The 27,969-nt window shown below is 35.9% G+C and overlaps 1 protein-coding gene across 18 annotated transcripts in view; it reads right to left on the bottom strand.

Annotated features, from left to right (window-relative positions):
• Positions 1–27,969, bottom strand: part of STS (steroid sulfatase) — a 111,099-nt gene that overhangs the window by 52,592 nt on the left and 30,538 nt on the right. For all 18 annotated transcript variants that reach the window (XM_071813130.1, XM_071813093.1, XM_071813082.1 and 15 more), the window contains 2 exons: positions 24,397–24,820; positions 15,864–16,000 (listed from right to left, as the gene is read on the bottom strand). In XM_071813130.1, the coding sequence (XP_071669231.1) occupies positions 15,864–16,000; positions 24,397–24,820 (561 nt within the window). The remainder of the gene's footprint in view (positions 1–15,863; positions 16,001–24,396; positions 24,821–27,969) is intronic.

Consider the following 27,969-nt stretch of genomic DNA (forward strand, 5'->3'; position numbering starts at 1 on the left):
CAAACAATGATAGGACAAGGGGCAATGGGATCAAGCTGGAACACAAGAGGTTCCACTTAAATTTGAGAAAGAACTTCTTCTCAGTGAGGGTAACAGAGCACTGGAACAGGCTGCCCAGGGAGGTTGTGGAGTCTCCTTCCCTGGAGACATTCAAAGCCCGCCTGGACACATTCCTGTGCGACCTCACCTAGGCGTTCCTGCTCCAGCAGGGGAATTGGACTAGATGATCTTTTGAGGTCCCTTCCAATCCCAAACATACTGTGATACTGTGATACTGTGGTAATTATGAAGAATTTAAAACAGGGCAAGTAATTCAACCCCACATTTCTGCACTTCTGCACTTTTCTGAAAAAAATCAAATATTTGTCAGTGTGCTTGTTTCTTTTTTATAACTGTTATTAAATAAAATTGGAAGTGTAATAAAATTGGTTGATACTAGAGCTTAAGCATTTGTTGTCTTTCGACAGCCAAACTTTTTAATCGTTGTTGAATTTCGGAGTGGGTTTTAAACATTTTCTACAAAATATATACCATAAAGTTAGGAGGAGTTTTATCAAGATCAAATTAATATTCCTCATGATCTAACCTTACATGAAAGTAGCTGTGCATTCACTCACCCCAAAAGAACAAGGTGCCTTTTTTTCCCCCTTGACATGACCATCACCATGCACACTTGCTAATTCACCTACTTCTCTAATTGCTTTTGGGCAACTTGGTGACTTTTGTGCCTAAGTAAGCCTACTGTGCAATCACCAGCTCCAAACCATGCTAGCTGTGAATGAATCTCTGTACAGGAATGTTTATACCAACAAGAAAGCAAACCTGACTGTGAAAATTGTGCTCAAGGGAATTTTCCACTAACGAACATAAACTCCAATCTGTCTTCTCTAGATGACATTCTGAACTTAGTAAAAGCAAAAAATAAATTGAAGGCCACAAATGTTTATTTATGATGCAGCTATTTTCCCAAATTATTATACACTTTTTTATTTTTTCCTGGTATGTATGTGTATTTGCTATGACAGTATCTATGCTGATTTAAATTCCAGAGGATCCTTTCAGAAGGGAAAGCAAAGAATTTTTCAGGTCATCCTCATTGATCATAGATGACTAGCTCAGAAGATTGCTCACTAGCTTATGAAATGGGACTTTGATTCTTTAATTCATCTGAGTGCTCTTGAAAAAACACTCCTACCCTATTTGGAAAGTGCTTTTATTGAAGTTTCAGAGTACTATTCAGTAGCACAGCAGATGTTTACAACAACAACAAAAACAAAAACATTCCTTTTTCTGGTCTGAGGCCTGGAAAGACAAATATGTCACACTCACTTTAAACTGGTTTGGAAATACTTGAGGTCTCTGCATAGGCCAAGATGTATTTGATGTCACCAAGACATGATGGGGGCATGAGATCATGGAGGACCCTGAGATTATCAGGCCCATTTCTTTGCTGCGCAATTCTTACTCATGAATAAAGAAAATATGTGATGTGAAATTACTAATATAGCTATTAATATGAGTTTACAGAGGTTCAACAATATGAATGCTATGTGTCATTTGGTTTGAAATGGGAAGTTACAAAAATGGACCTATGAGACTTCCCTGTGTGAAGGCAGGACAGATTTCTGGAAGGGCTCTGCTTTGCATACAAGGATCAGAGTGAGATGAGTTTTTAGAATAAATCTGAAGGCTAAATTTGAGATGAGGAAGGATCATACCAATGCCACAGATCAGCTGAAATATTAACATAGATACAAGGAATAAAATAATCTAACTGTAAATAGATAGTATTTGGGCAAGAGAGAAGTTATCGCCAAGGTAAACTCCCCAAAGCACAGATGGCAAATAACCACTGGAAGGTCTCAACCAGCACATTTCTTTCTTATGGGAATAGCACTATTCCTATGGATACAGAAACAAGTATAGGTTTAGTCCTTCCCTATTAACATATTTTTTAATGGACTAGTTCTTTCTGAGCCTATAACATCAAATCTACGGAAGCTGTATATAGACAGATATCCTTGAAGAGAAAAGGTTTGAAATCTCCACATTTCACATTAATAGTTCTGTAAAAGGCTGGTGTTTCAGTATCACATGCACAGAGAAGTACACAAAAATAAAAAGATTTCTGGTCTCGAAGGTGCTGGAAATGCATGTCTAGCTATACTCAGCAACTGTATCATTTTCAAGATTCAACAATTAAATATGACAAGAGTAGGATAGAACATTTGCATACATTTCCTGATAGTGTGTTTATTATACCAGTGCCTCCTACTTAAAAAAAAAAATAATAAATCTTAATATAGAACAAGGGAAATAATTAACTGTAACATCAGAAAACCAGTTTACATTCTGAGAGACAAATGTGATGTTATTCTCTGGTATTTTTTTGCCAAGAAAGTCCTCAAAGCTCTCTTTAAGTCAGCCATCTACTTCTTATGAGAAGCACCTGGGGGTTATTGCAACAACTGTTTGATGAACTGCAGCAGAATCACACAAGAGTTGAAATGTGAATAGGCTGAGAAATCTGGGATATGGGGCTTGACTACCTCAGCTCTAAGTTGTCAAGAATATTTAAGATATGACCCATATAAATGTTTTAGGGAATTTTTTAAAGAACAACTGCCAATTTTGTGCCTTGTTAATGTAATACTAGAAAAAAGCCACCATAGCAGCACTTTGCCCATAACAGCATGCTAAGATGCTCAGACTTTGTCCTGTATGATGTGCTGTGGTGGATGCAAAGGAACTTACATTACATTTCACTCTGTTCTCAATGTTGGAAACTCAGATCACAGTCAGGAATTGAGAAAGATGAGGCATTTCAGCCCACTGTCAGTTGCACAGACATCATCCTCACCTTTGGCTTTGGTTTTCCCTCTACTTTCCTGCTAATGGGCATTTGACACTCGTATGGTGTTGCTCCCTGCCTGCAAGCTTTTGGCAGCCACCTCTGCTTTCCTCCTATGCTTTGCCAGCTATTGCTAGCCACATAGCACTGTCTTGAACATATTAGAAATGTGAACCATTTATCTACTATCTTTCTGACATTATGGTTAAACTTTGAAATTAAGTATACAATTCTATTACGTTTTCACTTTTAAAAACATATTTTTCGTTTTAATTAAAAATAAATAAACAGAAAATACAGATTTTTTTAAGGTTGTGATGCCATTTTTTTTTTAAGAATCACAACCTTTTCATACAGTTGTTGACTTCAAGTCAGTTCAGTTCTACTGACTTCAGTATAGTTATATCATCCTATGCAAACAGAAGACCTATGTCAGCATGGTTAAAAAGAAGACATTTACCAGGTTATCTATCATCTTTCTTAGTTGAGGAATCGCTTTCCAACCAAAACGCTAAAAAAAGTATATTTTTAAAAAATTACTTGGGTATCTGCCAGCTATAAACACTTCCATTTTGCTACTTTCTCTTTGGATTTAGGAAGACTCCTTCTTCAACTCTTAGGGAAGAATAACTAATACATGATTTGCATGGAACTGAGAAATGTTTATATATAAAAGGAAAGTTTAAATTAAATAAAAAATTTCTGTTAGCTCATCTAAAAAGAGAGAGCTTCCAAAAGGAGGTGTAATATTAAAGTATGTCAAATTTATATTACCCTTTTTATCTCAGTTATATGACACTTTTGTTCCTCCTTGTTAAAACCTAGTCTTTCCAGAACTGCTTAAATAATGATGTTCCAATAGGCTATTATCATTAGGGACTGATCATTGTAGGAGATTCCAAGTAATGAAATGCAGCCAAATAGAGAGAAAAAACACAGTGTGATCTCCTGTGACAATGCATTGGGAAGAACTAGCCAAGGGAAAAAAAAAAAAAAGTCTGCCTGTGGCATATGAGGAGCTGACAAAAAAAAAAAAAAGACAAATAAAACAAATTTGACTCTTAGATGAAAGTGTATCTCCCATCAGGAAGGCAAAAAGTTATTTAAAGGAAGATAAAACTAGTATCACAGATATGGAAATACATTAACATTATCCTGATTACTTAGGTCAGTAGGACTGTTCATATCAATACGCAAGAGAGGAACTTGGCACTAAGGCTCTGGTTTTGGACCACCGTATCAGAACCATATTTCTATATGTATACTACCAGATGGGCCAAGATCTCTTCTGACATCTAGGGAAAGAGAAAAATCTACCAAAAGGGAAAGAAGTCTCATCTTCAGAGATGGTAACAGACCTACCACAAACATTTTGTTAAAATCAATTTCCTGGCTGCCACTGAAGTAGCTCAATTATGTACAAAACAGTTTTATAAACAGAATGGTTTTCAAACATCAGTTGTCAAATCTTCTGATATTCTCAAGGCATTGTATTTTTTTTTTACCCCTTGTTTCTGTTTTAAGGAAAATGCTATTTACTATGTAACACACACAGCAAACTTTTGAATACATTCATTAAAGGTTTCTTATTGATCCGATTTTTCAGGAAGAAATTGAACCACAGACTTCTTTAGCTGACAAAAGAAATTCTAACTTCATATTTCCAAACTTCAGACCTAAGGAGTACCAGAATTTTACAAAATGATCATCTGAAAAAATGTAACGCAACAGCTCTTTTGTACTTTCTGACTTAACCCATTACTAAATGTTTCTGAAATTTGTGTATGAAGCGATGACTTTATAAAGATCATAGAATTAAAGAATGGTTTGGGTTGGAAGGGACCTTCAAGATTGTCTAGTCCAACCCCCCTGCCATGGGGAGGAACATCTGTCACTAGATCAGGTTGCTCAGAGCACCGTCTAACTTTGCCTTGAACACTGCCAACAACCGGGCATGCAGAACTCTGAGAAATCTGGTCCAGTGTCTCACCACCTTCATTGTAAACAATTTCTTCCTAATGTCCAATCTAAACCTATCCTCTTGCTGTTTAAAATTATTGTCATTTGTCCTGTCAATACAGGCCCTGGTAACAAGTCTCTCTCTCTTTCTTATGAGCCCCCTTTATATACTGAAAGGCCACAATAAGGTTTTCCCCAGAGCCTTCTCTTCTCCAGGCTGAATAATGCCAACTCTCTCAGCCTTTCTTCAAAGGAGAGGTGTTCCAGCCCTCCGATAATTTTCATGCCCCTCCTGTGGACCCACTTGAGAAGGTCCATGCCCTTCCTGTACTGGGGACCACAGAGCTGGACGTGGTACTCCAGGTGAGGCCTCACCAGGGTGGAGTAGAGAGTGACAAATCACCTCCCTCAACCTGCTGGTCACCCTTCTTTTGATGCAGCCCAGGGCACGATTGGCTTTCAGGGTGCAAGCGTACATTGCTGGGTCATGTCCAATTTTCCATGCACCAAATTGAACAGAAAAACTGCATCTGTTTGAATTGTAAATAAAGAAAAAAACTTATTTATTACTTGCTTAATGCGTGCTCTGCTGTTTTGTGGTGCCAAAATCAAGTGTACTCTGCATTAGAAGTACTTTGATACCTTTCACACAGTCATATACTATGCACACAGCTCTACCTTTCACACTGCCAAAAATTGTATCATCCATGACTTTGCTAGAAATGTTGAGATCTACTGTGTGTCTCATTTATTTCAAACATCTGGCATTAAGTCATCTTTGGGTTTGTAGGAAGACAAAGTTCATAATCCTTTTCTGATCCAGGCAATTGACTTCTTTAAGACTAAAGCACATCTACATTTGTATTATTTCTTGTTCGCCTGCTTTGTTTTTAAATTCAGTCTGATTCAGAAATTGAAGTAAAAGCAATTTCTGACCCACAAATTTTTCATCCACTAAAATACAAGAGCCTGAAGAACCTAAATCCTTTATCCTCATAACACAGAAATGGCAGGAGTACTTTAAAACCATGTAAACTGTAGTACTTAAGGGCCAAGTTAATCACATATCATTTTAGGCAAACTAAGTGTGATGTTATAGATGAGTCCATCTAGTAGTTTGCTAAAAAGGCGCTTGCTGAAAATGGAAGATGCTTCTCCTCTTTCTCCTCTTCTGCTTTCCCTGAAGCTGGTTAGGAAAAAAGAGGAAAGGGAGGGAATGGTGCTCTGCCTTCCCTCTTGTGGTAGCAGTAAAATGAAAGATCCACTGAAGCTGCTGAATACAATTTTGTGCTGGTGTAAGATAGGGATTTGATTATCCTGGAGTCTCTCTTTCATCATCTCAAGCATGCAGTTCAGCCCTTGGGGGTCAGTTGTTCCTTTGGATATTGAGCTTTCTACTGTAACATAAAATCTGTTGGGTGTTCTCAGGGTTACTACAACATGATCTTTGTGAGGAAGTGTTATAAAGAAACTTCCACGGGTGGGTAGGGAGAAGGAATGATTTAAAGTGTGTATACAGAATAAAAGAACTAAGCCAAAAGAGAAAGCAAAAAGAAAATAAAGCACTCAAAATAGTGAAAAATACCCTCAGTACAATAAATGAAATCTGAGAGGAAAAACAAACAAAACAGTCCAAACAATAACATTAAAAAACAACAGGTAGGAAAGCATAATAAAGATTCAGTATCAGATTTTCTTAAACAGCACCCTAAATTGAACCATAATTCCTTATTTTACAATCAAACAGTGAGAGAAAAAGCTAGAAAAGAGTAAAGGTATCAATTTATCATTCTGCCTTTAACTAGTCACAGCATAATTACTCTACTGCTTTCCCTAACCTTAAAAATTTCATTATTTATCTCATTATTATATTGCATTATTATACAGAAAGTGACAAAAAGCTTTCTGTGATGCAAAATACGCAACTGGTTTCTAGAAAAATAATTATCTTTGGTGGCATTACCAGCCTGCCAATCATAAAGTGTGGTTGCTTTAGCAGTCAGATGTACCATTTAAACAAAAAAAAGCCATAGTCAATAAAAATCAGTTCTATCAACCTCATCAATAAGAGCTTATTACTACCTGGAATTTGAGCCTTGTGATTCATCAGTTTGAAATGGCAATTCACTAATTGAAACCAGTTTCAATAGTTTACACAGAATCAATATTGTCATAAGCTTTATTGTTTGATTATTGTTTCCACTGAGAATGAGTTCCCCTCTATTTTTAACAATATGGTTTTAAAATAATTAAGATACATTTCAAAAGAAGTATGAAAGAGTTTCATGTCTCTCTCCAAGAAACAGTAGGGATGATTTTAAAAGAACCTCCAGGATTCTCAGTGTTATCACTAAGAGTGAAATGCACATGGCCAGTTTCGGGGTTTTTTTCTACAGCTAATGAGATGCAGCCAGCTACGAATAAAAGACAAAAAGCTGGAAGACATTTCCTGAATCATCAAAGAAACTGTTTATATCATCATAGTTCATATGTTTGTGAAGATATTTAATTATCCTTAAAATCTAACACTTAATCCCCACGACGAGAAGAAAACCTGAGTTCCTGAGTCCAGAAGCACATTCCAACCATTTCCCACATCCAACAGGGATCACCACCTGGAAGGTTAAATGGCTTGCTTCCCCCTCTTTCCAGTTCCCATGCCAGTTAGATTGAAGTCCTAATGCTTTACTACAGATCCAGAGTTGAATTAGTAGGTGATTGTAGGCAAAGATATACCCTATACCTCAGTAGGTAAATCTGAACATCATCTTTGTGCCTCAGCTTTTCTTCTGGGAAACAGGTTAATGAGATCCCCCTATCTTACAAAGACTTTGTGAACATGCGTATTTGTGAAGCCGTTACATACTCTAGCAAAGCAATGCCACAGAAAAGATGAGAGATGTCAAAGAAATCTTCAAAACAGAAGTTCAATAGTGCATGCTAAATAAAACACAAGAATTAATATTTAACAATGAGGAATACACCTACTGTTGAGTAGTTGCTCATTAAGAAGGCACACTGTGATAAGGAGACAGGGTTCCAAGGGGAAAAGAAATGACATGTAGACATATGTTTAAAAATTGTACCATAAGAGACGAGCACAGGAAAATCGATTTTTCCTACCTTTGAGTACTTGACTTCATAGCCTTACAACGTTCACTTGTGCCTTCTGAGTGTTTGTATGAATGCATAATTATTCGAGGACTGTATCAGTTATATTCAGGTACTGGGGAATCCACCACAAAACTATCCGAAGGTACAAGGAAGGGGTGTGGGTGGAAAGGTTTAAATGCCCAGATTAAACATCCTTGACATCTTTAGTTTCTTCTCCCCTTGGTTTCACGTTTAGGCTTCTTTCATAGAGATGTAACTTCTACCAGCAACATCCTCCAATTACCAGCTCAGTTGCATCTTTTATTAAAACCACGATTACAAGCTCTGTAAATACCTAGACAGATATTGCTTTCAGTGTCCAAGTGTTGAAGTAAAATGATGGCAAAATCATGTTCATAAGCCATTACTGAAAGCTTCAGGTTCACAACAGGGACACCTTTGTCAAAGTTAGCAAAGGGAGGTATAAATCATTTCTCTCTCTCTGCCACCGTGATCCCTTGCTCTGGGAGACTGACTTACTAAGTTCTTGTAGAATATCCTTGCGACAGGGTGAATGGAATTCCTCTTGACAGCTTCACAGTACCTGTGCTAAAAAGGTTGCTATGCAGAGGCATTCCACGAGCAAAATCTTTAGTAGCTTCCTTTAAACTGCTTTCCCAGTCTGTATTTTGGAGATTATATATAATTTGGATAAAGTCGCATTCATTTTCCTCATTGCAATCTTAATCCAAGTATACGTAGAGATCACTGTATTCCTGCGGGTCAATTTTGGCTTAAATCTTCACTGTGTTCTTAATCTCACTGATAATGACTTTGCCCACCCTCCTTAAGTAAGAAACAAAATGCAACCATACCATTTATACGTTAAATTAAACTCTAGGGGCAAAGATAAGACAAAAGGTTGGTAGCACATTTCATTACAGAACTTCCTATCCTCATGGCTTTGAGAGTTGTTGGGATTCCCTTATCTCTAGCTTACCTAAAACAAGCTTTGAGCTTTCTCCTACTAATGGAAATTAGCTTGTCTCAAGAGCAATGCTATTTTTTTCACTGATTAGAGTACTTTGATCACAATGTTGGATGTAATTTCGCTGTTTTTGTATTTTCAAAGGTTGATAACTAATAGAAAGCCTTTAAAATTTTGAAAGTTATATGATTACATTTTTGTAAAGTAAATGCACAATGCACTAACACATGCTGTGCTGACAATTTAACTACTGCAATATTAGATGCAAATGAAATCTGTTTAGTAGCTGGCAGCAAGTTTTGAACAACACAGCACTGCTACCACAAGGTGCATTACACTGAAGTTTTCCATCATGGAGCATGCATTACTAAGAGATTACTTAAATGTGACTGATTAAAAAATACCATAGGAATGGCTGCTTAAGATGTGCTTTGTAATCTTGTAAATAATGTTCTAAGAAGGAGCTTTGCTGTGTACAAAGACGTAATATAGAAAAAGGAAACTGTACTTAAAGAGGATTTAGGTAGCTCAGGAGGCTTATCATGGTGGAAATGGGAGTCTTTCATCATTTAGTCACCTCTTAGATTCAGTGCTGTTCAGTAGTGACTGAAAGTCATTGCTGCTTAGTGACATATGAAATGAGTTTGGGTTTTAGCCCAGATTGTAACTGGACAGCATCCACACCATAAAAGGCAGAACCACAAATGTCTTTAATCTGCACCCTTATTGACAATTTTCCCAGATCTGACATAAAAAATGAATGTGCTTCAAGAGCTTAACTACTGTCTTAGCTGAAGAAAAAGTCTCTTAATGTTACTGTAAGAGCAGGATGGCAGAACAAGGTAGGAAAACGCTGTTCTAGTCACAGAGTACCTGTATTGGCTGAAAAGCTTCTTCCTTAGAGATGCTGGCTGAGCATCGTTCATGATAACAAAAACAGCTTGAAAATCAACCTTTTAGACTTGAGACATATACCAGCATAAATTCCGGAAAGCAAGGTCATGGAATGCACCATTAGCATCAGGCATCACTCTGCAGATTTTTAGTTCCATCTCTAAGTTTTCAGGCTCTGCTAAGTTTATGTCATATTCATAATAGCTGGATAAAACAATCTGAGCCTGATTATCTACCACTTCCAATAATGTGGCATCATTCTGCTTTGCTTATCTTTTAAATTGACTTTGTACAGTTAAAAATGACTACATCAGGTGAAAAGCCACGGTAAATTAGCTTTATCTCTGCATAGCAGATTTTTTTCTGGAAAAAAGATAGGATAGCTCATCCATTTTTTTCTCAAAGCAACAGGATTTTTTTTTTCCTTTCATATTATTAATGAACATTTTGATTTTTACCATAACTCAGAATTCTTAGAAGATTCGTAGTACATTTTTGGATTGATTCTAATAGAGTAGGATTCTAAATAGATGTTGAAAGCATACAAACACTGTAAAGTCAAATAAAGATGTAAGAATTCACAACAATAGCTACTAACAATACTATGTAAAAGAAATGACATAAATTTCACCATGCTGTATTCCAGAAGAAGAAAAGTTACTGCTTAATACAGGAAAGAATGTCAAGAATGAAGAAAAAAGTCTAGGAATACAATCTAAGGGCAAAATAACTTGAAATAAATATTAATATTTTAATTACTTTTTAATTAAAAGTAATAAGTCAAGTTTAAGAGCTCATAGGCTTGTAAGTTTAAACTAATTATTTTAAAATGAGAAAAAATATGCTTTTACTAAGAAACAGAAGACAGATGTTATTATGAAGGTATATAAAAAGTTAAAAACTGGGGGAATTTAACATACTTCAGAACATCAAGAATTCTTTGGCTGTAACATTTAGACACTTCTTTTTGTTTTGTGAATGCTTTAGAGTATCACACCTTCACAGAATTTTACTAAAAGTCTTGTGGGCATATTCCAGTTTTCTAGCTCCTAAATATTCTACAATTTTCCAAAAGGCAGCTTTCGTTTTCTTTCTGAAAACATTATTTTCATCTATTGCTAAAGCAGTGGCACATCTATTCATAAAACAGATAAAAAGGCACAGGGGTCAATGAAAATGGTTTATATTAAATTTGAAAGTTTTCCACCTAGATTCTTGATTCACATCACTCCAGAGTTGAATGAAAGTTAAAAGTAGAGGACATGATCAACACACATACATTCCATGTTATCTATTTAAACATGCAGACATTCATCCGATAAGAGGAATATAAACATTTAGTTTTTATCATCTCACATTTAGGCACTATAGAAATTAGAGCCACAGCATAATCTTGCATATATGTGTTGACATAATCTATTTTACAACACTGGGAAATCTAATTATGGAACAAGTAAACTATGTGATTCCACAAAGGTCTGGAGTTGACCCGGGGGAACTTTCGCTCTTCCCTTCCTCTTTGAAAATGCATGTGAAGATACGGGTTTATAGACAATTCTTAATCATGATAACAGCCGAAGCAAAGAAAAACAGCGTAAAAAGTGGTCTAATTTTTAGTTAGTCCTGCTGGATTGTACGCTACCTGGCCTTTCTCAATGAAGTATACTTCATTGGAGGAGAGTATCATGAGAATATCTTGCTTCTTGCTTCTAGACTGATTTTTAAAGGTTATATCTGATTTTGTTTCAAAATATGACCTGACTTTGGTGAATAACTTTATTATTTTCTTCAGCATTTCACAGGATCAAAGAATGGTTGAGGTTGGAAGAGACCTCTGGAGGTCACCTTATCCAACTCCCCCTGCTCAAGCAGAGCCACTTGGAGCCCATGACCATGTGCACATGTCTTTTGAATATCTCCAAGAAGGAAGACTCTACCACTTTCCTGGGCAACCTCTGCCAGTGCTCGGTCACCCTCAGAATAAAAATTTTTCCTGATGTTTGGAGGGAACCTCCTGTCTTTCGGTTTATGCCCACTGCCTCTGGTCCTGTCACTGGACACCAATGAGAAGAGCCTGGCCTCATCCTCTTTGCATCTTCTCTTCAGGTATTTACATACATTAATAACATCCTCTCTCAGCCTGCTCCATAATGAACAGAGCTCTAGTCCCATCTGTCTCAGCCTTTTCTCATAGGAGTGGTGCTTCAGTCCTTTAATCATCCTCATGACCATTTGCTGGACACTATCCAGTAGCTCCATATCCCTATTGCACTGGGAAGATACAGAGCTAATCTCTTCATACGTAAGTCTAACAAACCTTTTAAGATTTCTCAGAAGCTACCTGTAAGATGCACTGGGAATTTCCATTTATTTTCTTCTAATTTACGATAATCCAATGAAAGTAATATTTTCTTGGGATAACTTGATCTAAAGGCAGGTCAAAAGATCATGGCAGAGAGGTAGTTAAGTTTTTTTGTTCAGCCTGCAGGGCATTCACATAATAAAGGCAACCAGACAAGGCCCCCACTCTTCAGTTACCAAGCTTGTGCCAGACTACAACTTCTGAGACTATTTTACACTTAAGCCATTCAGATGTGGTTGTTCCACAATGGATCAAGAACAGATATGTAGTTTTCCTACTGTTAACAGAACAATAAACAGCCATTTGCAAAAGTGGTGTTGAATTAGCGTGCCTTCATATGCATTGCATGCAAGTCTACAGGGGGCTCCAAAAGTCTTTGCAGTGATCTGTTTTGGATTAAATTAGTGTAATGCAATTTACATCAAAAACAATTTCTGAATATGTCGATTTCTCTTCCCATGCTCAATCAGGAATGAAGGAAGAGAAGAAGAGATGAAGGAATAAAAGGATAGTAATGCATTCATTCATTCTTTCATTCATAATTTCTTTTTCTATTTTTAGACTGTAAAATTATTTCATCTGCTCTCATATGAATTATAATTAATAGCACTAATAAGGTACTTAGCTTACATTGAAAGAAAATTAACGTTATTAGCCAGAGAATAACTCTCTAAGGCATGTCACGTGTGACACTATAACTGTGAATGCTTTAAACATTGAATTCTGTTACAGACACGTTGCTGTGCAAAAGAAGTACATATCCATGCTCCCAAAGCTTGTCTAGATGCTTTGTATTTCATATTTTTGACATGGACTGTAATAATACACTTCAGTGTTGGTTTAACAAGATACAAACAAGAAATATTCAAAGGAGTATTTTATTCATGTGTCTTATAGGTTTTTTATCCTCCTAGCATGGACATTGCCTTATAATTGAATTATTGTCCATTATTGTCCAACTGATTCTCAATAACTAAACAAATGAAAATGGAGAATTGTCTTTTATTTAGAATTCCCGGTCTGAGTGGACTCTGAGTGGACTTCTCTGTCCTACTAGAAGTTTGTTGCTTTTCCTCTTGCAAATGGCAGCTAACACATTCTTACTGATTCTTGAAATCAGGAACAATATTTCATTTGCATTTCATGGTCTAATCTTGATATAACTTTTTCATCACTGGTATCTGACAGCCCAAACTTCTACTACTTCTAACTTCTATTATTTTTTTATCATCCACAATGTTTCCCTGCAATATTTCCCACTCAGCAGATAGCACATTGTAGGTTTCTTTTAGAACTGAGTTGAAGCTGGTGTTTATTTTCCTGCCAGATGCCAAACATTTCCAGTGTTGTACTATGATGTGGTTTTCTATACACTGTTTTATTTGTATGCTTGTGTTGTCTTTAATTAGAAGGTTTTGAAGCATATAGTTATGTCTGGGCTATTTTGTTCTTATTGCTTTTTCAAGTTACATTCATTTATGCAAAAATACTAATTTCTGTCTAGCGAATGATAAAACTTCCCTTTGTGGAAAGCTTATAGTTTTCATTTTTCAGATTTTCCAGACAATTTTGCTTGACTTTTCTACTGTAACATCTTCAGAGGTATTCCAAGAAAATGCTGGTTATTGACATCAGCAGTACAGCGAATAAATAAATACTTTGTCTGACATAGCTGATGCATTAAGACTGGCATTTTCAGTGGAGGTTATGGAAATAAGTACTCCCTTCAATTGAAAAAAAAAAAAAAAAGGCAAAAGCTACATTATTGCTTCAGACTCCTTTGGAAATGTCAGCCATAACTTTTTTTCATCATTCTAATAATGGAGGAGAAAGCAGAGGAACTAAACGTATTTTCTACCTCCTGGAGCAAATATGCAATCTGTCATCAGAGAAATCTTACAAGACATAAGCGAAACCAAGTAATTAGACCCTCAACTGAAACAAAATTTGATGCTTGAATAGTGATTTATGACAGATGAAGATCTGTTTCCTGAATAAGGTAGCTTTGCTGTTCCCGATGTTCCTGCAATGGATTGTAAAGGACAATATACACGGAAACTCCTGTATCCCCTTTCTGATTTTGTTCAAAAATCCTATGTTATCACTGCTGAATTTGTATCCCTGATTTGTCCCAAGCTTTTTAATAATATGTTTCTGTCCTATAGAGTTTATTTGACACATGTCCCAAGAGTCTGTGGTCGTTCTGGAAGAGAGTAGTGTTTTCAATCTGTTACCACCTCTGCATCATTAAATAGCCTGAATTAGCAGCATGTCAGCTGCCTTGGTTCCCAACTTGTTGTTCAAACCCTGGAGCCACACTTCTGAGGCGGCAACAACATGTAATGGCATCAGCAACGAGGCTGCGATAAGCTAACTACCACAAAACAGAAAAAGAAATCATAAAAATCCGACACAGATGGTAGGACCAGCTAATGCTCAGTAGCTCACTACAATGTGGATGCAAGCAGAAAAGATGACACATTAATACTTTTATCTAATGCAAGCATTTGGTTGATAAAATGTTGATGGCCATTGACAGAAGTGATAAAGATTCAGGGTGTAATATAGCTGGAATGAAAGACACTCTCTTGTGAGAAAACCTGGCTTACAAAACATTTTTTTACTGTTTAATCCAGTTACCTTCCTCACTGAAAACCCTTCCTACTACGTGCATTGCAGTTTCTCACGAGAGTTTTCTCCATTTTCGCCAATACTACAGTAAATAAATTATGAATCACTAAATGTGTTGTGATGCCTTTTTCCCCCTACCTTCTGCAACAAAGCAAAATATGCAAAGGAATACACATTATGTTTAACTGCACATGCGTGCATAGTTTAAAAATACATATGCAACAAAGCTGAATATCTGTTTATAGCAACTTCTAAGGAAGCAACATTTTCTTGATGAAATCCAATTTGCACTGAACTGTACTGAGAACAGAATTGACTCAGGGTATACACGAAGGAGGAATGTAAGTTCATCTTTAGCTCCTAATACTGCTATTCTCCCATACAATTAATTTCTAATATGACCTGGTAGCTGTTTTCACAGTTGATTATCTCTGGAATCAGAGTGTCATTCCGCTACATCTGGAGATAAGGGAGTCCTGCTGAAAGATGTAGTGATCAACTGGTCCCCATCCTCAGAGATAATGGAAGGCTCTGAAGGGCAAATTGTTTGGTTTGGCTATTCTTCATGAATAGAAGTGGACCACACCTGTGGGATTTCACTATTTCAGAGAACTCACTAAAAAAATAGCAAATTAATTTTCCTAATAGCACATATTGTAGTCACTTTATTTGAAAATATTTTTATATCAGTATCATGCAGTTGTTTTTTGAGTTAACATATTGTTTTATGAGGACAACCTGCAGAAGCCAGATGGCACTCAGAAGCTCATGGGGTTGGATTCAATTAGTCTCCATCAAATGTCCATGGTAAAGGTGTCCATATCTCTGCTAAATCCATACTGTATGGACTGCCTTCATAGTCAAAGAAGAGAGCAGGCATTTGCAGGACATAATAAATTCAGTCATAAAACAGATATTATAAGAGGTCAGACTGTTATGCCTTTTAAACTACTGTTTCTTTCCCCGAAGTATAAAGGACAAGTATGTCACATATACCGCAGACATCCAAAGTCTGCATTTGGTGGACATGAATATAAGTCTTCCATAGATTTCCTTCATTGACGTTAAAAGTACATGTAACATACCTACACTCCAGTCCATTTCCTCCACTGCATCTCCATATAAACCATGCTTGCTCTTTCCTCTGAAATTTTTTGAAGCATATAGAGCAGTATGGACATGAAGATAAGACAGGACAAGAAGAAATGGTGCATCACTGTTCCTGGAAAAAACAAAACAAAACAAATCCCTAAACCCTTAGGATATTTCGTCAAAAAATTTCTACAAAGAAACCTTTCTACAGTAAAGCTCAAAAGAAAACAAAACAAAAAAACAGGAAAAGGAATATTGTGACCAGTTACAGGGTAATGCTGACCACATGCATGTAGAGGGTAAAAATGTCATTCTGAACTGTATACTGAATTGAAAGCAAAAATAAACAATCTAATTAGTGTTTGCTATATATATATTGAAAGAGGACTTGCTTAAAGCCAAGAGCCTCACACTTGCTGGCTGCAAGAACCTCTCTTCACTTTACAAGTAGATATTTAAAAGCCCAGTTACAACTGCTGTTCAAAAACATACCTTTGTAACTAAATATATATGTGAAACACAATTATCTTCCTCCACAAGGTCACATGGAAGCTGATCAGCTAGACTATTATGAGGATTAGGGTCAAACATCCCATAATATGATTGTTCAGCCTAGGGAAGAAAAGGCTGAGAGGGAATCTCATCAGTATTTCTAAATATCTCAAGGGTGGGTGTCAAGAGGATGGGACCAAACGCCTTTCAGTGGTGCCCAATGATAGAATGAGGAGCAGTGGGCACAGGCTGAAGCACAGGTGGTTCCATCTGAATATGAGGAGAAACTTCTTTACTCTGAGGGTGTCAGAGCCCTGGAACAGGCTGCCCAGAGAAGTTGTGGAGTCTCCTTCTCTGGAAACATTCAAGACCCACCTGGACACATTCCTGTGCAATCTACTCTAGGGGAACCTGCTTTAGCAGATGGGTCAGACTAGATTATCTCCAGAGGCCTCTTCCAACCCTAACCATTCTGTGATTCTGTGACTATATCAAATCAAGTATACTGGTACTTTTCCTCCTTCTCCGTCCTGGACCAAGGTACATGTCCAAATCTTCTCTTGCTATTTAATGCTCTGTGTGTGTGTATGCATGTGATCAGTACATAACATATGTTGTACCAAAGAATAAGTAATCTCAAAGTACATACTAATAGAAATAAATCTTTCTCCTCTCACAGTAATGAACAACCTCCATTGTCTTCAGCCTATTTCCTGAACTGATATAGAAGATAGAATGCAATAAACAGACTATCTGTAAATTTTTCTGTACATGTGATCTGTCAACACGATATTTATGATCAGTTCCAGCAGGCTGTGAAAGCACTGCTCAAGTAAGAACTTTTCCTTATGCATTATTTATAGAACTTCACTTAAAATTGTGCGGTACTAGCCAATTTTACTGCTATACACTCTAACAGTATTTGAACTACATGAAGCACGCTGTAAATATCAGTTGAATCACAAAAGCACTACCCAGAAAACTTGTCTGTATCTCACCTTAAAGCTAATTACAGAGTATTTTTGGCTTTATATAACATATTTTCTCCTGCCTGCCTGTGGTGGACAATACCTGTGATTCAACATCAAAGGGAGGCTATATATTTCCTCAGGCTGATTCATTCACTTTTTAAGGAGCAGAAGAACAATGCAGACATGCACATACAAACTGTTTCTTTAAAATGAAACCAAAAATAAATCTAACCTTCAGAAACTGAAAACAAAGTCTTTTAATAAACAGGATTCATATGATATGAATATTTTACTGCTAAGGAAAAATAAGTAGGTTTAACCTAGTATACTTATGACCCATTTTGTCTCTCTTCTTGGATGGACCTTCATTTGTACAAGTTACATGGTTAAAGCTTTTTTTTACTGGCATAGGCAGCAGTACATAAACTCAAAATGGGAAAATTTTATCCAGATTACTCACTTGATAAGCATGTTTCTGACTGGGACTATTTCTTCATAAAAAGTGTCTCCTTTTTTTAAAAAATGATGGAATAAATAGAACATTTTTCATGTGGAAAATGGAAAAAAATATTTGAATTATCTTCAAATATTTGTGCATGTATCCTCCATTATCTTAGTATTTTAAAGTACAGGTTCAAAATATGAAGACAATATCTTTAATGAAAGATCCACTTTCCATGAAATTGTTTGTTGCTATTTGAGAGGTCATGTATGTGAGAAACTTTCATTACTGTAGAAACAACACATGAGATTTCTGAGTCAATTAAAAAGACTGAATATGTCAGCTCTTCAAGTAAAAAGAAAGTATACTTATAAGTTTAATATTTCATATGTATATTAATGTAATACTGACCTTTCATTAAAGAACATTTCTGCAAGTCAGATTTTTGGTTAACAACCTGCATTTTTTACTGCATAGGATTATCTTTGACTTTTTCCTTAAACACAGTTCACTGAATTGACAGTAATACACAAATTCTAGGGGAAAATGCAAGAAAAATCTACATTTTACTTATAATAGTGCAGGCATAATTTACTTTTCATGCAAACTGCCTTGTTCTAATGTCACAGAGATAGTGCATACTTCTAAATGCATATCTGTATTGCTAAAAGTGAGTATCAACAACCTCCACTTTAAAGGTCATTTTCAAGAGACAATAACTTAGGTTTAGGGGTTTTTTTGTTGTTGTTTTCTTGTTTGTTTTTGGTTAGTTAGTTTGGGGTTTTTTTGGGGGGGAGGTGTTTGGTTTTGTGGTTTTTTTTTTTTTTAGATGGAACACAAAGATCTAACTTTCATGTAAAGTCATCAAATCAAAAATTGATATGAAAAGGCACTACATCATTCTCTTCTTTGCAACTCAAATTGACAGGTTCTGATTGACAGCTTACTGTCAGGTGGAGAAGTATCTCAACTATTAATATCCTATAAAAGATCACAGGCAGCTATTTATCTCCTGCCAAACTCTTTGAGGAGAATCATGACTGAATACCTTTACCATGACCTTGAAAATGGGATGACAATATCATCTACTAGGCAGGAGAGAAATTTGACAACAGCTTAACTCCTGAACCACTTCAGTAAACAGCTCCTTCAAAAATGTATTGCCACTATCTTTTACACAGTTCAAACACAGGGAACTTCTGTTTCAAAAAGATATGAGATTCACTTACACAAACACAGAAATAAATTTTATCCTAAAATGAATCACACAGTCTTTTCAATTTACTGAGTAGCCAGACAGATTACACACAACTGTCATAAGACATTCTTTAATGTGTTCTTAACAATCTTGAAAACACCTAAATGCATCATGTTGCTGGTGACTCCTCTTCATTGTGTACTCCTAGGTTCTTATTTAGTGTGAGGAGTTTTCAAATTACTCAAGAATCTAGTTCAGGCTTGAGCTTTAAAACAGAGCTTTAAAGTGGATGAGAGAGCAAGTTACAACTAAGCTGACTTTGTGCTTCACACAAGGGTCTTTTAACTCTTTCCCTGCAATTTTGCTCTAAATATTTGCTTCACTGAAAACTCCTTGGGTACTTTTGTTTGCTTTTCTGTGCAGTGATGTTAATTTAAGAGCACTGCAGCAGAGCAACAGCTGGGGCTCTGAATTTGTTGGCCTGTGGTTTCCAAATCAAACTGAGATTTCAAGTACAATTCTATATGGCTTTGGTTTACTTTTTCACAATAAATTCTAAATAAACCTTTTATATGACGGGCAGATATGATGTTTCCAAACAGCATTTTTTTTCTAGATGCAAAATTATCCCCACATTTTGTCATAAAGTACATATTTTTAACCCGTTAGATTATTAGACCCTGTATATCAGGGAAGGTGCTATGATCCACAGCAGATAACTATGAAAGCAGATACACTTGGCTTCGCCTGACCTGGGTAAACACTGTGCTGTGTTAAAATTGAGTTAAGAATTGTTTCTGTAATCCCCAAAATCTTATAAATTCTAGCCAATTCACCCATAAGACTAAAATAGCCTGCAAATAACTATTTGAAATAGATATAGGGGTAAAATACATTACTTCTGATAAGTACATATGATTTAATAAAACTTATTGAATGAGAATATGACATTTTCACATAATCATATTCCACCAGAGTCATAGTTAAAGTGAAAGAAAACAAAAAGGTTGAAGCATATAATCTGAAGATATATTTTCAGCACAAATATGTAACAGTGTGTTGACACAGGCAGATGCAAACCTAACTTTCCCTCTCTGTAACTCTCTTTTTACTTAAAACATTCTTGTTTAATATCATTCCCAGTGGATAAGTTCATCCAGTGCTTATTTCCCATGGCTCCCTCCTCTACTTCCACATTAAATCACCAATTAGACAGTGCTCTTTGAAACGGGACAGGTTGAATGCACCTCATTAAGCCTTGTTCTGGTAGAAAGAAAAGGCAAACCTTGGCTTAGTTTTATCAAAGCAGGGTTTTGTCGTACAAGCTGGATTTTGGTTTGTTCTGACTGCTAACAGTGCTAACATCATTGTTACCATGAATAAATATTTCCGTCTTACTCTTTTAAAAGACACATCTTTAAACTACAAATCTCAGATTTTCCGAATTTTTCAAAATCAGAAAAGAGTCCTCCAGACCAGTTGGGGGTAACTTATCAAAACCAGAAAAGGTGTTGAAAATTGAATTAGAAGGGGAAAAAAGTAGTAAAAAGACAGAAAGTCTGTCTCTTTCTAGAAGATATTGAAAGTAGAATGTGTTACTACTATTACCTGCATTTGTGAAACGATTCTTCCATGCAAATAGACAAGATAATTTTGACATCTCTAATGGCATACCTATTTCTTTGCTGAAATGCTTAAGGTACACAATTCATATATGTGTTTATTTCCTTTCTAGATAACAATTTTTTCCCCTTGAAAAAGTACATTCTTGTAAGCATGGGAAAAAGAAAGATATTTCTCATCTACTGCAAAGTATTTTCATTACTAAATCCCTTTCCCCCAAAAAACTTTGGAGCCCAGTATACAGATCTACTGCTTTTTAGAAGTGTTCAATTTACAAGGCAGTCTGTCACTCATCCCTGAACTAGTTAGGTTCTCAATCATTCATAAATTACTTAAATCTTTCATTTTCAGATAGCCCAAAAGTATATGAATTCACAGCTGCTTCTTGTTAGCTTTTTGTTCAAAAGGAACAAGCAGAGGTCTGAGAAAAAGGGATGAAGATCCAATAGAGTTGTTATGGCTTATAAGTTACTATCCTTTTTTCATATATGTGCACATATTCATCATGTATATACAAAGATACACAAACTCTTCTCTATAATTTGTATTTTGCTGTAAATTATAAGGAATACTCTTGTAGTGTTGATAAAAACACTTGATTTCAGAACTCTAACTGCAGTACAACATGTCAACTGCCTGATCTTAGGACCTAGCGATATATGGAAAAACTCTAAACCCTAGTCTGCTCAAGTAGATGAAAATAAATCTGAATGTGTTGTAACAGCCTTTCAAGGACTGAAATAGACTAGATAAAAAGAAAAATATGTATTAAGTGTCATCACAAAATGTTGAATATTATGGCTATGCAATCCATGACTGAAAAAAAAATGTATGAAAATTGTTCAATATCATCTTCACCATAGCTGCTCAATATAAACAAGTTTTATGTAAACACTGTTTTCCACAAGCTAGATTTTATTAGGATTTGAAAAAATATTACCAATTGTAATCAGCTATATAAATTTGTCAGAGAGGTATTCTGTATCACAGAGTGGTACTTTTGTGTTCTTAATTTCTGATACATTAGAAACTGATCTCTGGCATTTCCCAGATTTTGATTGTCTGTGCAGCTGGTCATTAAAGGATGTGCTGAAGACACGTGAGTGACAACCACATTGAACTTAACATGAAAAAACAGCATTTATTTGACTTTCAAATATTCTGTAATGTCTAGAGAGTGTTCTGATAGGTTTACAATATGTACATACATTTGCTCTTGGTGAAAAGTAATCAGAATTAACATACACAGAGCTGACCCACCCACTTACAATTAGGGTGAGCAACTAAATTAGTATGCGTTTACACACACTGGATCTGACACCTGTAATTGTATATATCCTTCTCCAGTGCCATTTCTGAGCATTGAATCTTTTATTTGCTCTCTTCCAGTATACCTAGGAACAAATAAAAACTGTAACACACATACACTAGACAAAGGAAGAAAAATACAATACTACGTCTCCAAAAAACAGACCAAATTAAGTATGACAGCACATAGCTATATGCTCTGAAGAAATTATAAGAAGACTTGAAAAATACAAAATCTAATTATTATATACATGGTAAGAAGTCATGAAGCTGACAATCTGACTAACAGAGAAATAGATAGAAAAGAGAACAATGTTAGGAAGTCCATCGTCTACATGTGGCTAAAGGACTGAGGGATATTGCTTGCTGAAAGAAGTGGAACCATAAGAACGATGTGGAGCAACCAAAGCTTCCAAAAACGTCTTGGCCCTTCACTTATGGGTCCCAGATGTCTGATTGCTGCTGCAACCTGGTTGCCTCTTGATGGCCATTACCCTACAAATGGCCAAAGTCAGTAGATGAGTCATACAAGCAAAGGTCTACTTATGCACTGGAATTGACACGTCTGAACAACATCATGTCAGAACCAGTGTGTCAAAGCAAATATTGATTTTGTTGCTCATACTACTGTATGGGACAGATCAGTTCAGTGAATACTAATCTAATTACTCCTATCCCCAGGAGCAAGTTTTATGGTCATACACTTAGCATGTGAATTCACTACACGGCACAGTTAAGATTGCTTGAATGCCCTAATTGCTTCTCAATACCTTAATGTGCTTGGATATTCTTTAATTTAACATTGACTCTGAATTGTCTGGGTTATAATTCTCACTATAATTGCAGTATTCCTGTAACAAAGTTCATTGTAAATTACGAATACATGCTATTAACCTTGACTTCAATTTAACATCATTTTTGTCTGGAAAATATGTTGAGAACTGGGGTCAAGCGCCAAGCTGATGTAAAGCCACCTACCTCCAGCTGAGACAACAATGCTATGCTGACTTAGATGATATGTTGTTTTGCCAGCTCTAAACACTGCCTAAGCTATACAACGACAGTGGACACATTATGAATAATAATAAAGTTAAAAGAGTTACTTGTTTTCTAGCATTGATTTCCAATCTTCAACTCACCTGTTTTGGGGCTACCATTTTATTGCCATTGAATCAAAATTAATGAAACATTCAGAGCTATACAAAACATTCTGAATCACTACAGGTACATAACATACTTGTAAATCATGGAAGAACCTGCCTACATAGAGTTCATGTACTCAAGAGTCTCTTAAAATCACCAAATGCTTGGTCACTAAGCAGATAACCTGTCAACAATTTTCAAAGGGGGCTATGTGTGTGTGTGTGTTTTTAGTAAACAAAGTATTTCACTGTTAAATTAGTTAGAATGTAGATGAGAAGGCAGCTTTACATCAGTCACCATTGCCAAGAGGAAATAAAGATATTTTAGTTCATAAATATTCATGAGAATGTTGACTGTTGGGAAGACTTACTTAAAGAAATTTAATATTAAAAAAAAAATCTTTGGTACAATAAGCAGAGATAGCCACATAAAATATTTATAACTACAGAAATGATAGAAAAATTGCAGCATGAAATCAAGATTTTAGATAAACATTCCTTTCTTGCTAACAGTCTTGATGACTACTACATGCAGTGTTTAAGTCTAGAAAATTTAGCCTCTGATTCTTTGGTATAAGTTTTCATCCAGCACTGACACCATGTGAATGTACTCACAGTTACTGCCTGGAATATACTCTCCAGAATAGTCATTAAGGGACTTCTGTATAAGTTTTGATTAAGTATTTTTAGAAGCAGTGCAACCTATTTCAAAAGCAACTGAGCAAAATACTTTGGTATATTTTTCAAGAAGTTAAATTAATGAAATATTTTCGCTCCAAATATATTGATTCGTATTTCAGAATATGCAAATGTATACTTTCATGATTTGTTCCCATCCAAAGCCCTGTGATGACAATAATGCCAACGTAGCTAACTTTGCAAAAATGAAGAACGACTTAGGAAGACTTCGCACATCCAATGTTTAGGTGACCCAATGTCACGGCTATTGAAAAATAATTGTTTTTAAAAAACCCCACTTATTTCCTAACTTCTGTAAATCAAATATTTTCAAAATGAATCTGCATTAAAAGTGGAGGCATCTAAAATGACAATATCTACATGAAATTCTCAAGAATGAAAGTCCTAAGAAATTTAGATATTTTAATTTTTTTCTGAAGCATGTAAACATAGTTTTAATTTTTATAGAGAAAATTATGACATATCTGATAGAAAACAAAACAAAACACTTTCACTAAAGAGATTAACTTCAGTTGTCTTTTAAAGGAAAAAAAATGATGGTAATATATACCAGCCTATTCCTCGTGCTCATCAGTTCACTTTTTTTCTACTTTTTGAAGCACTGTCATTGTGAAATGCCAGCATTAACTTATAACACAGCTAGAAACCTACCTGCTTATAAACTGCATGGCTTCCTTTGTCAGTCTCTGAGTAAGGTTCTCATAGGACAGTGGTTGCTGGATAATCTGATGGTCCCTCATTAAGAAGCAGTTCAGGTGTCGAAAATGATAAAAGAAAAAAATCAAAACTGCAAATGAAATAGCGGTTATTAACAAGCAGTAACTCAAGGCTTGGAAAGGTACTTTGAGAAGGCCAATGTACTGCACTATTGCCAAGGAGACCAGGGTGATTCCAGCAATCTGGACTGGGATGACAAGAGTTTTCTGAACCCCTTTTAAAAATACGCTGCCTTGGCCAGGTTTGCAGTCTCTAAAATTGGTCACAGTAAGCCCGTAAAAGTAATCAAATCCATGACTGAGGGGGTGGTGACAGAAGTCATTACTGCTTTCACAGTTCATCCCAAGATGCCACTTCCCTACAAAGAGAAAAGGACAAGGAGAATTTTTGTAGTTAAATCATCAAACTTATAACATGCACTGTTCCAAACATGAAACTGTCACTATCTGACTGATATCCCCCTGCCCCAAGCATTTATTGTGTAGATCCTTATTTTCTACCTAATCTTTCTTTATGCCTTCATCAAAGACTTTATTTCATGTCTGCCTCTTCATATTAGTTAGAAATAGTTTGGCAGAGCTCCTGATGGATACCATTAAATTCTGAGTGGGCTAGCAGGTCACTGAGGGGTAACAGAGCCCTAGAAGATAGCTAACTTTGAAAATGAAGCCTTTGTCCATATGTAGTTAAGTAGTTAAAAAAAAAATCTTTTTATAGCAGCTACCACTTTCTTAGGAAGAACCAATAAGGAAAAAAGAAAACTAGTAAACAGAAAATAAATCAAGAATAGTGAAATTAACAAGGCATTTACTATTTAAATTATTGTAAAATCTCTGAAATTGCCAACCTCCCCCACTATATACATATATACATAGTGAGGGAGATATTTTTTTTATTTATGGACATTATATATATATATGTATATATATAAATAAAAAAGAAACAACAGTAACAAGTAAATTACTGCCAAATACCATCTCTCACAGCATTTTGTCTCACTAGGAAATCATTCTAATCCCACAATAATGTTGGACACTGACTAACACACGGAAACAGTGAGTCTGATTTGCATTATAGTAACAAAATCTATGTTCATGCTGATTACAATAAGTATCTAGGTAATTCTTTTTATGACTCAAGTACAACCCCTGACCATATGCTTATGCATAGTTTAGTGCAACAGATCTGTTTGGTAGCTGGTACTGCAGCAGCAAAGAGGGCTCAATGTCGTTATTTGTCTTTCACAAACGACAGAACTAAGGTAGGGGATGGGAATGTCATGTGCCTAAGTTCACCCACCAGCAAAGGTAGAGAAAAATACCGTAGAAATCTTGAGCCTAACTGAATGCTTAGTTGAGTCCTGTTCTGCTTCTACATCTCATGATGCTCTTAGGTTAGAAGTACCTTCTGTATAACACAGAAGCAGGTATAAAAGCATTTTCAGGCCTGCTTATGTGCCAGTAAAATGGAGGCCTCTACAGCCTTCTCATCCCATCAGAAGTTTTCCCACTTACTGTCTGATGGCCCCTCACCTGAGGTGGGATTTGGCTTTTTCCAGGCAGAATGGCTCTTGTCACTACTTCTGACACAGTCCAGTGAACATCATTGCGGCTGACTACGAAAACAGCAATGAAGATCACTGCACTGAATTTTTAGATGTCATAATGGTGCCATCAAGCACTAGCTAAGACTGTAAGTCTGAATTTCATTCCCAGCAAGCAAAGACACAGATTTTGGAAAACAAATGCTTTAATATTTTCTCTTAGGTTTACATTACTGTCTTTTGACCATTTCTATGGAATAACTGTAAAGCCAGATATGTAGCAAGGTGAGCATGAAAGAACTCTGATCAAGTTAGACAGTTGAAATAAAAGTAGAGGTTTATAATCATGATTATAAATTATCTTAAAGCTTTCTTTCTTCTCTCATTTGTCAACCTCAAAGCACTTACAATTTAGTAAAAAAATATGAAAAAGTAACCCAAATAAATGAAATATACTTTCAAGGTCATTTATTATGATATAAAGAAGTTTGTTTAAAGTGGATCTCAATAAATCTGCAAGCCAGGACAGAAGAATCTTGCAACAACAAATTAGGACAGGGGAAACTATAGGTCTTATTTTTGTCAAAAAAGTTTTAGCAAGCACAACAAACTTTTCAATGTCAAAGTAAGCTTGGGCCTCAAAACAAAGATTTGTTCAGAAGTAACTTAAGGCAAACAAAGTAGACAGCAGGTTAGCTGGGAAAAGCAGCAGAAAGTCTGGTTCAAATTATATTGGTAGCTGTTATGGAGAGACACAATTGCCATTCTCCAATGGCTGATGAAGTAGAGGTTTTTGATAGAACCTGTGCTACTATGGAAGTGATGACTGGGTCCACAATGGATGTTTAGTTTCAAGTCTTGTGGCAATAACCCCTGCCTTGAGCTAGTGTTTCAACAGATTATTGTAATGTGCTTTATATCCTGGGGCTCTTCTGAATCTAAGAGCAGTGTGAAATGCTCTCACCTCTTTGCCAGCAGATTCTATCAAGCTTTTGAGTGAAATTTATGCTGTTATTTGTAAATCATGTGTACCTTAATAGTTGGACATCTAGACACTCTTCCCCTCTCCTTTAGCTACAATTCAGATTTCTGCAGAGCAAAAGCAATGCAATGAAAAGGCAAGTCGAAATGAGAGGCAAGTTCTATTCAGCCAAGAAACTTAATTTGGAACTCAGTTTCAGGACCCAGGATGCTGAAGAGGCTGCAAAAATGCAGGTTTCCTCTCTACTTTTTCCTCAGACAGTTGAAATAGGAACAATCTGAAGACTGAGTTGTATATAACAATATATTTCTCGTTGTATGATTTTGTGCTCTTCAGATAAGTGGTAAGATGCAAGATGCAGAGCAAAATGCAAACAGGAATATCTTCTGTACTCAAATAAATATATTTATATGAAGTACATAGCAAAAATAATATAAAACATATATGCATATATTATTAATATGGTCAGATTTTAAACTGTTCTATTAATCCTACTCCGTAGACTCAGCACGCCACTACTGTGATGTGTCCAAATATTACAACACCTCATTCTGGAGGAAAGATACAAGTCCCAGTTTATCCATTAGCATTTTAAACTTTGGAGATAAACTATATAGGCAGATTTTAAACTTCTCTGGATGTTACACAACACACAGGATAACACTAGTGAGGAAAAGCTGACCTTTACTCAACTGTAATTGAGTACTGCAGTAGTTAAAATAACACTCATTCGCTTTCAGTGGAATTTTTGCATTATGAATAGCTATTCCCTACAAAACATCAATATTTCTTCTTACTCTCCAGGATCCTTAACCGGTGAAACATTGCATATTCAATGCATCTGCCTTTTTTGAGAAAACTTGGTTTTGTTGCAGATCTTGTCATTGTGTCTCTTCGTGCCAGATCTATTGGATGTCAGCTTCTTTGTGTCACAGGGGAAAAATAATGTTATAAAAAAGTGTACACATAAAGTAGATTTAGA

Source organism: Patagioenas fasciata, chromosome 1 (assembly GCF_037038585.1).
Source record: "Patagioenas fasciata isolate bPatFas1 chromosome 1, bPatFas1.hap1, whole genome shotgun sequence".
NCBI lineage: Eukaryota > Metazoa > Chordata > Aves > Columbiformes > Columbidae > Patagioenas > Patagioenas fasciata.